The 14,495-nt window shown below is 41.5% G+C and overlaps 1 protein-coding gene across 2 annotated transcripts in view; it reads right to left on the bottom strand.

Annotated features, from left to right (window-relative positions):
• The window catches only part of pde7a (phosphodiesterase 7A), a 170,319-nt gene that overhangs the window by 50,083 nt on the left and 105,741 nt on the right, over positions 1-14,495 (bottom strand). For both annotated transcript variants that reach the window (XM_072254435.1, XM_072254440.1), the window contains one exon: positions 2,593-2,688. In XM_072254435.1, coding sequence (XP_072110536.1) covers positions 2,593-2,688 — 96 coding nt within the window. The remainder of the gene's footprint in view (positions 1-2,592; positions 2,689-14,495) is intronic.

The following is a 14,495-nucleotide window of genomic DNA, read 5'->3' as shown; positions in this document are numbered from 1 at the left end:
GACATTGCGGTCATGGAGAAAAGATACCAGGGCAACTGGAATCCATCAACGCTGGCGAATTATTGTTGGACACTTAAGCGAGAAGCCTCAGACACTGAGTACAAATGAAAATCATTAACAAAATATTTTTAACTAAGTTGAACTATTGCAAAGCATCAGCACCATTATGCAATTAAACACATTATATTCAATAAAAGTTAATTTGTTGTTTCTCCAAATTCCTACGTGATACAAGCAGTCTGAAATCATATTTGTGCTCATCTTCAAGCAGTCTGTCATAAACAAAAAAAAATTCTGAGGGAACAATACTTTCGCAAAAATTTGTTGTCCAGTGTTACGAAAAGAAGTTGGCGACTAATAATCAAAGGTGGTATTAAAAGCTTTTTTAAATACATAAAGGGTAAAAGGGTCAAGGGTAGATATAGGACCAATAGAAAATGACACTGGAGATATTGTAATGAGACATGCAGAGATCGCAGAGGAACTGAATGCGCATTTTGCATCAGTCTTCATGGTGGAAGAAACCCGCAGTATACCAGACATTCAAGAGTGTCAGGGAAGTGAAGTATGTGCAGTGAAAATTACGACTGAGAAGGTGCTCAGGAAGCTTAATGGTCTGAGGGTGGATAAATCTCTTGGACCTGATGGAATGCACCCTCAGGTTCTGAAGGAAGTAGCTGGAGAGGTTGCTGAGGCATTGACAATGATGTTTCAAGAATCGATAGATTCTGGCATTGTACCAGATGACTGGAAAATTGCAAATGTTACTCCACTATTTAAGAAGGGTGGGAGGCAGCAGAAAGGAAACTATAGACCAGTGGTTGGGAAGTTGTTAGAATAGATTATTAGGGATGAGATTACGGAATACCTGGAGGGACATGACAAGATAGGCCTAAGCCAGCATGGTTTCCCGAAAGGAAAATCCTGCCTGACTAACCTACTGTAATTTTTTGAGGAACTTACAAGCAGGGTAGACAAAGGAGATGTAGTAGATGTGTTGTACTTGGTATTTCAGAAGGCCTTTGACAAGGTGCTGCACATGAGGCTGCTTAGCAAAATAAGAGCCCACGTAATTACAGGGAAGTTACTAGCATGGGTGGAGCATTGGCTGATCAGCAGAAAACAGAAGGTGGGAATAAAGGGATCCTATTCTGGCTGGCTGCCGGTTACCAATAGAGTTCCACAGGGGTTGGTGTTGGGACCGCTGCTTTTTACGATGTATGTCAATGATTTGGACTATGGGATTAATAGATCTGTGGCTAAATTTGCCAAAGATACAAAGGTAGGTGGAGGATCGGGTACTGTTGGGGAAACAAGAAGTGGCAAGTGAAATACAATGTTGGAAAGTGTATGGTCATGCACTTTGGTGAAAGAAATAAATGGGCAGACTATTATTTAGATGGGGAGAGAATTCAAAATGCAGAGATGCAAAGAGACTTGGGAGTCCTTGTATAGGATACCCTAAAGGTTAACCTCCAGATTGAGTCGGTAGTGCAGAAGGCAAATGCAATATTGCTATTCATTTCTAGAGGTATAGAATACAAGGGCAGGGATGTGATGTTGAGGCTCTATAAGGCACTCGTGAGACCACACTTGGAATACTGCGTGCAGTTTTTGGCTGCTTATTTACTGACACTGGAGAGGGTTCAGAGAAGATTCACACAAGTGATTCCAGGAATGAAAGCTTTACTCTATGAGGAATGTCTGGCAGCTCTTGGGCTGTATTCCCTGGAGTTCAGGAGAATGGGGGGGGGAGGGGGGAGGGCGGATCTCATAGAAGCATTCCAAATGTTAAAAGGCCTGAACAGATTAGATATGGCAAAGTTATTTCCCATGGATGGGGAGTCTAGGACAAGAGGGCACAACTTCAGGATTGAAGGACATCCATTTAGAACAGAGATGCGGAGAAATTACTTTAGTCAGATGTGGTATATCTGTGGAATTTGTTGCCACAAGCAGCTGTAGAGGCCAAGTCACTGGGTGTATTTAAGGCAGAGATAGATAGGTTCTTGATTAGCCAGGGCATCAAAGGGTATGGGGAGAAGGCAGGGAAGGATTGGATCAGCCCATGATTGAATGATGGGGCAGACTCAATGGGCCAAATAGTCTATATCTTATGGTCTTATTCAAGATCATGACTACTTTACACAGGATTCAGAAGAGAAATATTAGTAAATGATTCAAGGACCAAATGATATTAGTAGAAAACTTTAGAAAATAAATAATGAAATGTGAGAAACAGTTTTTTTTTAAAATGCAGAAATTATGACCCAGAACTCTTCCTGTAAGAGATAGAATGACTTGCAAGATTGTTGGGAAAGGTCAAGAAAATGGGATTTGACATTCCCTCCAGCAAGCATAGACCAAGCCTATCCAATGCTTCCTGATGATTCAAACCCTCCAAACCAGGCAACATCCTTGTTAATCTTTTCTAAATCCCCTCTTGTTTAATCATGTGCTGATTTCTAGAGCAGGGGTAAACAATGGATTAAATGGCCTTCAATGCTGTACATATCTAATATTCTAATATGTCACATAGTTATCAAATAGAAAGATATAGAAAAGACATCTGGTAAAACAAAGGTTACTTACCTAAAAATCGACGCAGTTTTATCAAATCTAAGCTGAAATGTTCTGTAAGTCCATGGTATTTAAATAAGTGGAAGGTCAAAGTAATCAGACTATTTCCTGCGAGTATAAAAAAAACTTCGTAATTACTTGACACTCATTTCACTTTGTACATTTAAATTTCTAAGAAAAATATCAAATTCAAGCATTTTTAGTTCTCAATTAAAAGTTACCATTTATGGTCTTATTTTCCATAATTTCAATGCTAAAGATCTGCATTTTGAAAAAAAACAGTAACTTAAATTCGGAAGAAATAAAACCAGATAAAACAAGTCTTGAATTCCTAGAAAATTTGGTCCGAAGTAATAGAAAAAAGCACAATGATGCACTTGAGCTACTTTCACAAACAGTTTTGCATTCTTCAGCTCTGAATTGGTAAAAACCCTCTGGCACTTATCAATACCATACCTCTTTCCTCCCCTCCTCCAATATAACAGCACAATCAGATTATGCTATTTCATGGCAACTGTTAAAACAATCTTTTGTTAATTCTCCTGTGTGACACCTACAACATGAATGTTTTTCATGAATCCAACTTCATGACAATGAATTAAAAGAATTGAAGTTTTTTTCAATCTATAATGTTTTTCAATTTTTAATTTTCCATGCTAAAAGAAGGCCTTGACAACTGAATCTGGAATAAATTTCACACTTTTAACAAGGGAACATTTCCATTTGTATGATACAAATTATTTTCATTCTCAGATTGTGTCCTTTCAGGATATTCAATGTTTATTCAGGTATTAACAAAAAACTAAAAAACATAAATTACTTTGGGCATTTAATAATTCTAAAGCAGTACTAAAATGCCTTTTCTGCTCCTTGGGAACCTTAATTCTGAAGTGTAGCCTGTCAAGTAGGGGGAGCATCAGTGATAGTTTATCAGTGGGGGAGCATTTTGGAAATGGTAACCACAACTGTATATTCGCATTTAAAAGTAAATACAGAAAAGCATATGGATGGATCAGGAATAAAAATCTTAACTTGCTCTACATCTGAAAGTGGGAATCATTCAAAGAAAAATAATGAGAGTTCAGGGCCAAAATATTCCTGTAAGCATGAAAGCCAAAAACAGGTACGGGTAACTCTGTGGCAGGTTGGATGAATAGAGAAAAGGAAGCAGCATATAGCTGAACAGCATAGAAAGGGTTCCTACTTATAACAATCTCATTTACCTGCATTAATTACATATCCCTCTATGCCTTTTGCATTCCAATCTAGATGTCTTTTAAATGTTGTTGCTGTCTCTGTCTCCACCACCTCCTCTGACAACTCACTCCAGCTATCAACTACTGTGTGAAAAATTGAACCCTCAGATTCCCTCTAAGACATCACTCTCATCTTAAACTATCTCCTCTAATTTTAGATACTTCTACCATGGAAACAAACTCCGGCTATCTATCCTACCTGCCTCTCATGATTTTATATACTTCAATCATGTTATTTCTCAGCCTCTTCGTTCCAGAGAGTATAGATTCAGCCTATCCAATGTTTCCTGATAATTCAAGCCCTCCAATCCAGGCAACATCCTCGTTAATCTTTTCTAAACCCTCTCTTGCTTAATCAAATCATGTGGTGAGCTGAACTGCATAAAGTACTCCAAAATGATTGTAACATGACTTTTTCAACTTTTGTATTCAAAATCATGACTGATGAAGGCAAGCATACCATGTGCCTTCTTCATTACCCTAACTTTCTTGGTTACCACTTTCGAGAAATATGCACTCTTATCTCCTAGGTCTTTCTGTTCAACACCACTACCCAGAGCTCTGCTATTCACTGTGCATGTCCTGCTAGGTTCAGCGTCACTTCAAATTAAATTTCACCTGCCATTCCTTTGCCCATTTTCCCAGTTGATCAGTGTCTTGTCTTAGACAGTTTAACTGCCTTAGACAGTTTCCTTCACTGTCCACTAGCCCTATTTTGGTGCAAGCTTAATGTCATCTACATTCTAATTCAGATTCAGATACATGACAAACATCATTCTGCCAGTTTGCAAAATAAATAAATAAATATATAAATAAATACAACCTTCTATTAGCATACTCAGACTTCTTCCACCAAGCCAATTTTACATCTACCTGGCTGGCTCACCCATGATCCCATGTGATCAAACCTTCTAGACCACACAACCATATGGGTCCTTGTGAACACCCTTGCTAAAGTCTATGTAGGATCCATGCATCTGTTTTCTATTTGCACTGTATTCTGCAGAGTTTATGTAGATAATGCCTACCAGGTCCAAAGAAGGGGGAGGTTCATCAAGGTTAGAAAAAGTGTAGGGAAGTACTTACAAAGGAAATAAGCAGGGCAAAGACGGGTCACAAAACATTTCAAACAGGATTAAGGCAATTTTGAAGGGGCTTTTAAGTATATCAACGGCAAAAGAATAACCAGGAAAACAGAACTGGGCAACCTGCACAAGGAACCAGAAGGTATAGGCACAGACCTACGTGAATACTTTTCATTGATATTCACAAAGGAAATCAACATTGTAGTTGGAGGATTCAGGAAAGGGATAAGTGAAATCCTTTTGCACGCCTCCATTACCTTTGCTGCCAATTACAAATGAGGCACATTTGATTCTTCCTTATCTAGACACCTTGACCTCCATCTTAGGGGGCAGGATAGCTACCAATATTCAATATAAGCACTCAAGTCCCTCACCTAGGCTATACTCTCCTGAGTGCAAGGACTACTCCATTATCCCAGTTTCTTTATCAGCAACATTTCAAAAACCCAGATAAGGTAAGACTTACCAAACCAGTATCTTGAAATGCTTTCCCCTCTACCACTGTTGACAGGGCTCTGAAGTGCATCTCCTCTACTTCCTACATATTTAATCACATCCCTTCTCCTCCAAATTAGAACAACGACAGGATTTTTCCTGCTCTCACCTTCCAACCCCAAGCCTTTCACATTAACTGGATCATCCTCTAACTTACATCATCTTCATCAAGATTCCATATTAGATGCATCTTCTCCCCTCTCAAAATCCTGGAGGACTTCCCGTCTCACTCTTCCATCTCTCCTACCAACTCCTTCTCACATTATGTTTCCATGTAACCATACAAGATACAACACCTGCTCTTTTATCCCTTTCTGTCCCACCACCCACCAAAGGTCCAAACAGGGTGAAGTAGCAACTGATTCACACTTCTTGCAATTTCAAGTTTTTCTGTTTAGTTCACACAATCTGAACTCAGAACAAAAACTCAATTCTTTTTGAAACTCAGACACCCGAGCTTCAACTCACCTATCAAATTAATCCTCCATCCCACTCTGATCGCTTTCTATTCTGCCTCCCACTTTGTTTAAGGATGCAGCTCTTCTTTTACCTGGACACGCTGCGGTCCTTAGGACATACTGAATTTAACTATTTCAGCTAACCATACTTTTATCATCAGGTCTCTTCATTTGTGGCTAAACCTTTGTTTTTGTTTTTTTTACTCTCAGTTCTAATTACTGGTTTTGAAAAGAAATTATTATTTAAACAAGTTTGGCTTGCACCCTGTTAAGCATCCTGCACACCCTCTTCTCTCCACCCCTCCTACTCTCCACAATTTAAAACATGTTTGTTTCTCACTTTGAAGGATCGGTGCCATGAAATGTTGACTGTTCATTTCCCAGGGGTGCTCCTTGATCTGTAGAGTGCCTCCAGCAATATCAGTTCAAACAGCAATAATGTAATGTAACGTGAGAACCTTCAGAAGCTCGCACACAAATACTGATAGCACTGGATGCAAACTTTTATGCAGTAAGCTTTGAAAATTGTTCTGTATCAAGCCTGAACTGATTTGATAATGCCTTATGATTACAGATCACCCTGCTACTAAGAGGGGAGACTAACTTTTGACTGCTTGGGGGGACGGGGGGAGAAAAACACTCTGCCATGGAGAGGGGAGACTGCCTTTTGATTGCTGATGGCATCACTCTTCTACGGAGAGGGAAAGGCCTGTCGCTGTTCCTGGATAATGGATAATATTACTCAGGTTTTCTACATTTTGGATATGGATTGGACTATCAACTTTTCATTTTTTTGTGTGCAGGGGAGGAGTATTGCAGGGGCGGTTGATGTGTCTGTTCTGTTTTTGTTTATCGTGCAATGAGGAGGGATTCAGGGATCGGTGATCATGCTGCTGTTCTTTTCTTTGTTTGTGGCTTTATGGAGAAGAATTTCAGTGTTGTATACTTTGATAATAAATAATAAATAAATCTATTGAATTAATAGATTACCTTTGAAATACACCATGCTTAAGAGAACTTCTTGATTATAGAAGGCTGATGTACACATATCAAATCCATTCCAGTGCACATTAGCCACTGAATAGCCAGTCCGTTGAAGTATTTTTCAATTTCATTGGATTGCTAACTCCTAGCAGTTCAGATACACCCTGACTATAAGCTTTCAATCAGATACTTTAATAGCAATGCTTTCCTTTCAGCAGGGTGTCTAGCCAAATCCTTAAACATAGGGACAAAGCAGGAAGGATATGTTGGTCATCTAGCTTGGGGATAGGCAGCAGAAATTAATCTGTAAACTGCTTAACACTATTTCAATGCTACGTAGGTGAAAATGGCGAAAGACACCAATCTCTTGGATGTATCAATGCCAGTCAGGAAATTCTACTCCAGACTTTTAGAACATAGAGCAACTCCAGACTTTTTTTGTGAGATCTTTGCTTGCCCTAGAATTTTTCTTCCATTCTAGACTCCCCCAGTTCAATTTGCAAAATTCATCTTCCACATGATATAACCTCATTAGCCTTTAAAACATTTACTCACAGAACAATCACATCTTACTAATAACAACATACACAAAAGTGCTGGTAAACGCAGCAGGCCAGGCAGCATCTATAGGAAGAGGTACAGTCGACATTTCGGGCTGGGACCCTTCGTCAGGACTAACTGAAAGAAGAGATAGTAAAGCTTGAAAGTGGGAGGGAGAGGGGGAGATCCGAAATGATAGGAGAAGACAGGAGGGGAGGGGTGGATCTAAGAGCTGGAAAGTTGATTGGCAAAAGGGATACCAGGCTGCAGAAGAGAGAGGATTATGGGACGGGAGGCTTGGGGAGAAAGAAAAGGGGGGAGGGGAGCCCAGAGGGTGGAGAGCAGGCAAGGAGTTATAGTGAGAGGGACAGAGGGAGAAAAAAGAGAGAAAGAAAAGGGTGGGAAATATATATATAAAATACATTAAATAAATAAATAAGGGATGGGTGTGAAGGGGAGGAGGGGCATTAACTGAAGTTAGAGAAGTCAATATTCATGCCATCAGGTTGGAGGCTACCCAGACAGAATATAAGGTGTTGTTCCTCCAACCTGAGTGTGGCTTCATCTTGACAGTAGAGGAGGCCGTGGATAGACATATCAGAATGGGAATGGGACGTGGAATTAAAATGTGTGGCCTTGCTTTCCCTGGCGGACAGAGCGTTGGTGTTCAGCGAAACAGTCTCCCAGCCTGCGTCGGGTCTCGCCAATATATGGAAGGCCGCACTGGAAGCACCGGATGCAGTACATCACCCCAGCCAACACACAGGTGAAGTGCCACCTCACCTGGAAGGACTGTCTGAGGCCCTGAATGGTGGTGAGGGAGGAAGTGTAAGGGCATGTGTAGTACTTGTTCCGCTTACAAGGATAAGCGCCAGGAGGGAGATGAGTGGAAAGGATGGGGGGGGGGACGAATGGACAAGGGAGTCGCGTAGGGAGCGATCCCTGCGGAAATCAGAAGGGGGGGGGGGAAGATGTGCTTGGTGGTGGGATCCCGTTGGAGGTAGCGGAAGTTACGGAGAATTATATGTTGGACCCGGAGGCTGGTGGGGTGGTAGGTTAGGACGAGGAGAACCCTATTCCGAGTCACCCCACCATCACACCCCATCCTTTATTTATTTATTGATTGATTAATTGATTGATTCATTCATTCATTATTTTTATATAGTCTTTATTTTCCCCTGTTTTTCTCTCTCTCTTTTTTCTTCCTCTGTCCCTCTCACTATAACTCCTTGCCTGCTCTCCACCCTCCGGGCTCCCCTCCCCTTTCTCTTTCTCCCCAGGCTTCCCGTCCCATGATCCTCTCCCTTCTCCAGTCTGTCAATTCCCTTTTGCCAATCAACTTTCCAGCTCTTAGATCCACCCCTCCCCTCCTGTCTTCACCTATCATTTCTGATTTCCCCCTCCCACTTTCAAATCTCTTATCATCTCTTCTTTCAGTTAGTCCTGACAAAGGGTCCCGGCCCAAAACATTGACTGTACCTCTTCCTATAGATGCTGCCTGGCCTGCTGCGTTCACCAGCATTTTTTGTGTGTGTTGCTTGAATTTCCAGCATCTGCAGAGTTCCTCGTGTCTACGCCTTACTAATCTTGCTTTCCCTACAGTTGTGCCATTAAAAGAGCTACACTCAAACCACATTCTTTACTCTTACTGAGACTGTGACCTGCTGCAACCTGAAATAGAGGTTCACACGTGGTTATGCAGGCCTATATAGATTGCACTCCTTTAGTGTTACTCCTACAACCAAGAGGCCTGGCTAGACCTGCACTCAGCCACAAGTACAGCCTCCCCTGCAAGCAACTGTTCTTCAACAAACGTGTCCAAATCTCTAAACCCCCACCCCTCTCCCCACAAAGCATTGTACTACCTCCTTTTCACTGTATCCATTTACTTTCTGGCCTCACTCCCCTGTAGCTGTGTGAATGCTAATTGTATTGACATAATCCTTTCATTGGTGACTGTAGTAAATACAGCTGCTGATATCGCAGCTGTGAGACCAAGTGGCAGCTGCTGCAACTTGCAGAAGATAGATAAATGTGCCACTAATGTACTACATGGCATTACGTTACACAAGGAAAACCAAGAATACCATTGTGAACTTCGCAATTGAAAATCTTGATCTTTCAGAGACTTTCGCTATAAGTGTTAAGATTATCTACAATGCTGCATTAAAACCATTATAAAGACAATAAAGCAAAATCTAGGCCAATTAAAACTACATTGAAGCTAAAACAAATCAGCTGTCTCTATTGTAAAATCAAAATAACTTAAAATCTGAATGATAATAATTAACCACTCCACAGCTAAAGATATTGAAAACAACAGGAATTCTGCAGATGCTGGAAATTCAAGCAACACACATCAAAGTTGCTGGTGAACGCAGCAGGCCAGGCAGCATCTCTAGGAAGAGGTACAGTCGACGTTTCAGGCCGAGACCCTTCGTCAGGACTAACTGAAGGAAGGGTTAGTAAGAGATTTGAAAGTGAGAGGGGGAGGGGGAGAGGGAGATCCAAAATGATAGGAGAAGACAGGAGGGGGAGGGATGGAGCCAAGAGCTGGACAGGTGATTGGCAAAGGGGATATGAGAGGATCATGGGACAGGAGGTCCAGGGAGAAAGACAAGGGGGGGGCGAATCCAGAGTACCATCCTCTGGGTCCCCCCCCCCTTGTCTTTATCCCCAGACCTTCTGTCCCATGATCCTCTCATATCTCCTTTGCCAATCACCTGTCCAGCTCTTGGCTCCATCCCTCCCCCTCCTGTCTTCTCCTATCATTTTGGATCTCCCCCTCCCTCTTTCAAATCTCTTACTAACTCTTCCTTCAATTAGTCCTGACGAACGGTCTCGGCCTGAAACGTCGACTGTACCTCTTCCTAGAGATAAAGATATTGAAGCAAGATCTCTCAGCAAGACAGGCCTGCATTGCAAATCAAACTACAAAAGGCAAGGTCTGTTATCTTGTGTGTTCGCAGGAAAACACTATACAGATTCCAAAAAAGTTCTATTCCAAAATGTTTGAAGTTTATATTTAAAATTAATATGTAGATATTAATTTGTGTAGAAGAAAAAAAATCAGGCATGAATAGAAAAATCAAGCTATTTATTTTAGTATATAGCTATGGCTAAAATCTGTGTAACTTAGTTCTAAATCCTGAATACTCTTCAAAATGCATTAAGAATAGAAGAGATCAACCTTTTCTAGATCAGGCCTTTAGAAAATGCAGCTTAAAAATAAAAAAAATGCAACTTGAACATTCTATTCATATATCTCCAGCAATTTTTCTACGCTACATCGACAAATGCATTGCTACTGCTTCCTACGACCATGCTGAAATTGTTGACTTCATCCACTTTCTTCCAATTTCTACCTTACCCTCAAATTTACCTGGTCCATTTCTGACATCTCCCTCCCCATTCTCAATCTCTCTGTCTCTACCTCTGGAGACAGCTTATCTACTGATATCTATTACGAACCCATGGACTCTCACAGATACCTCCTCCCACCCCATTACATGTAAAAACACCACCCCATTACATGTAAAAATACCATCCCCTTCTCTCAATTCCTTCGTGTCTGCCACACCTGCTCTCAGGATGAGGCTTTTCATTCCAAAAAAAAGGAGATGTCCTCCTTCAAAGAAAGGGGCTTCGCTTCCTCCACCATCAACGCTATCCTCAACACACCTCTTCCATTTCACGCATGTCTGCTCTCACCCTATCCTCCCGCCATCCTACCAGGGATAGGGTTCCTCTTGTCCTCACCTACCACCCCACCAGCCTCCACGTCCAGCATACAATTCTCCGCAACTTCCACCATCTCCAACGATATCCCATCACCAAGCACATTTTCCCGCCCTCGCCCCCCACAACTTTCTGCTTTCCACAGGGATCGCTCACTACGTGACTCCCTCGCCCATCCGTCCCTTTACACTGATCTCCCTCCTGGCACTTATCCTTGCAAGTGGAAAAAGTGCTACATCTGCCCCTACACCACTTCCTTCACTACCACTCAGGGCCCTAAACAGCCCTTCCAGGTGAGGTGACACTTCACCTGTGAGTCTGTTGGGGTCATATACTGCGACGTGCTCCCAGTGTGGCCTCCTGTATATCAGTGAGACCTGACAGAGATTGGGAGACTGCTTCACAGAGCACCTACGCTCCAGCTACCAGAGAATGTGGCATCTCCCAGTGGTCACCTATTTTAATTTCACTTGCCATTCTCATATGTCTATCCATGGCCTCCTCCACTGTCGTGATGACACCACACTCAGGTTGGAGGAACAACATCTTATATTCGTCTGGTTAGCCTCCAACCTGATGGCATGAACATCGATTTCTCAAACTTCCGATAATGCCCCCCCCACCTCTCCTTCCCCAGTCCCCATCCCCTTTTCCCTCTTTCACCTCATCTCCTTGCCTGCCATAACCTCCCTCTGCGTCTCCTCCTTTTTCTTTCTTCCATGGCCTTCAGCCCTCTTCTATCAGACTTCCCCTTCCCCTTCCCCTTCCCCAACCCTGCATCTCTTTCACCAATCTACTTCTCAGCTCTTTATTTCATCTCTCCCCCTTCAGGTTTCACCTATTACCGTGTGTTTCTCTTTCCTCCACCCCACCTTTTAAATCTACTCCTCAGCATTTTTTCTCCAGTCCTGCCGAAGGGTCACGGCCCGAAACATCGACTGTTCTCCTTTCCATAGATGCTGCCTGGCCTGTTGAGTTCCTCCAGCATTTTCTGTAGACTGTTTGGATTTCCAGCATCTGCAAATTTTCTCATTTTCCATTCAGATATTACTTTTGTTTATGTTTTCAATTCATTCATCACAAACGTTTTGTATAAATTTACCTTTCTCCCCTAAAACGCAAGAGCAAAGTGCATAGGACTGAACTTTAGACACCAATTAAACAGCAACATACAGTACCAAAGACAGAACACTGAGCACATCTGCATGGAGCGCTGTCTCAGGAAAGCAGTCCATCAAGGACCACCACCATCCAAGCCATACTCTCTTGTCGCTGCTGCCATCAGGGAGGCAGTGCAGAAGCCTCAAGACTCACACCAGATTCAGGAACAGTCATTATCTCTCAACTATCAGGCTTTTGAATCAGAGGGGATAACTTCACTAAACTTCAACTACCCCAATACTGAACTACTCCTATGCCCTATGGACCGATTTTCAAGGACTCGACTCTTGTTCTCAATATTTATTACTGATTTATTATTATAACTTTTTGTTTGTTTCTTTATATTTACTGTGAATGCCCACAAGAAAATTAATCTCAGCATTGCATATGTTGACATATGTACTTTGATAATAAATTGCAAAAGTTATGAATGATATCACCAAGGTAAATAAACAAATGAGGCAGTAATCCAAGGATGGAATGCAGGTGCACACCCATTAAAGGAAACCATTGCAGAAGCAATTGGCTTTCCTACCACAAGTAGGTTTAACCCAAGACAGGTAGTGACAGCAGATGGTCCAGAAAGCAAACATACCTCATTGTTGACTGTGCCAATCCCACAGAAAAAAAGAGAAGTCAAAGTAATACTAAGGAAAATAGTGCATTATAGCAAGGCAACTTCAAAGGATAGTGGAAGCACAGTATCTGAATATTATAAAAGGTAGAGGTAGATAGAAACATGATAAGCAGGGAGGGTTTGAAAAATTACCACTGGTAGAAGAAAATGCAAAGATGAAGCAACAATCAGATCAGCTAAAAATAGCACGGCAGGCTTTGGGTACCAAGTGGCTGACCCTTGCTCCTTATTCGTGTGACCATACAAAATGAAGTCAGATGGAAAGGGGAGATGAAATAATTTAGGGATCTGAGGGGAAGGGAAGATTAAACAAAATGATTATCAGAGATGAATACAGGACAATAGTTGAAGTGGACAGAAGAGCACAGACATATCTTGATGACTTCAGTAAATTTTAGTTGAAAGAGAAATTGTATGATCTGGAGTTACATCAACATAGAAACGAAGGCACAAGGGAAGACTGCCACATAGAAAGTGAGTTTGGCAAGGATGTGATCAGGAAAGGGAAGATATGGTTTAAGATAGAAGAACACACTGGGCAACGCTCTTTAAAAAGCAAAATCCAAGACCTTGTGACTTCTTAATAGAAAAAATTATGTCAATAGCAGCTAATCAAATTGTCTCAACCTTTGAGCAAAGAAACTCATGCACAAAATCAAAGGGCATGAAACCTTGACTCAATGATCTCCTTACATCCACACTCTCACAATTCAAGAAATTCTACAGCTAGCAGGGAAAAAAAACACATTAATTTTTTTCCAGCTCCAGGCCAAGATCGAAATCAATTATGTTTCCACTATTCAGCTCTGATCACTTGACTCCGAAACCAAGAGCTGACTTTTTATTTTAATCCTTGATAACGAGGAATCCAATAGCTACCCTTGCATATCACGTTTTACTTTGTATGTAGAGCCAATGTCAGTTATCCAATAGAAGTTTCGTCACTGCAGCAAGTTACTACTTTGAAAAGTTCAGACTACCAAAGATTTAAAGAAAAACATGTTAGTGTTGAGTACTTGTGGAGAAGAGAGCAAGTCAAGGAATATTGGAGTCAATAGCAAGCTCCACCACAGAATTGCTGTCCATTGCTATATATAGTTAATTTCACTGCATAGAACAATAATACTCAATAGGTTTCAATATGTACATTTAATGTCAGAGAAATGTATACAACATACATCCTGAAATACTTTTTTCTTTGCAAACATCCATGAAAACAGGGGAGTGCCCCAAAGAATGAATGACAATTAAACATTAGAACCCAAAGCCCCCCACCAGCTCCCTCCTCCCACGCACAAGCAGCAGCAAGGCAATGACCCCCACCAGCAAAAAAAAGCATCAGCGCCCTCACCAAGCACTCAGGTGTGAAGCAAAGCATCAATAAAGACAGACTTGCAGTATCCCAAAGGCTACTCGTTTACCCAGTAATTTGACATATCACAGGCTCTCTCTCTCTATTCCAAATACATTGTAATTAGCTTTCAACAATAGTTGTTATTCAATTGTTTATGACATCATAGCCCAGATTTCCCAGCCAAAATGATAAAAGCTAAATAAAATG

The sequence above is a fragment of the Mobula birostris genome, chromosome 1 (genome assembly GCF_030028105.1).
Source record: "Mobula birostris isolate sMobBir1 chromosome 1, sMobBir1.hap1, whole genome shotgun sequence".
In the NCBI taxonomy this organism is placed as follows: domain Eukaryota; kingdom Metazoa; phylum Chordata; class Chondrichthyes; order Myliobatiformes; family Myliobatidae; genus Mobula; species Mobula birostris.
Note: the sequence above shows the minus strand (reverse complement) of the source record. Positions and strands in the feature narration are given on the sequence as shown.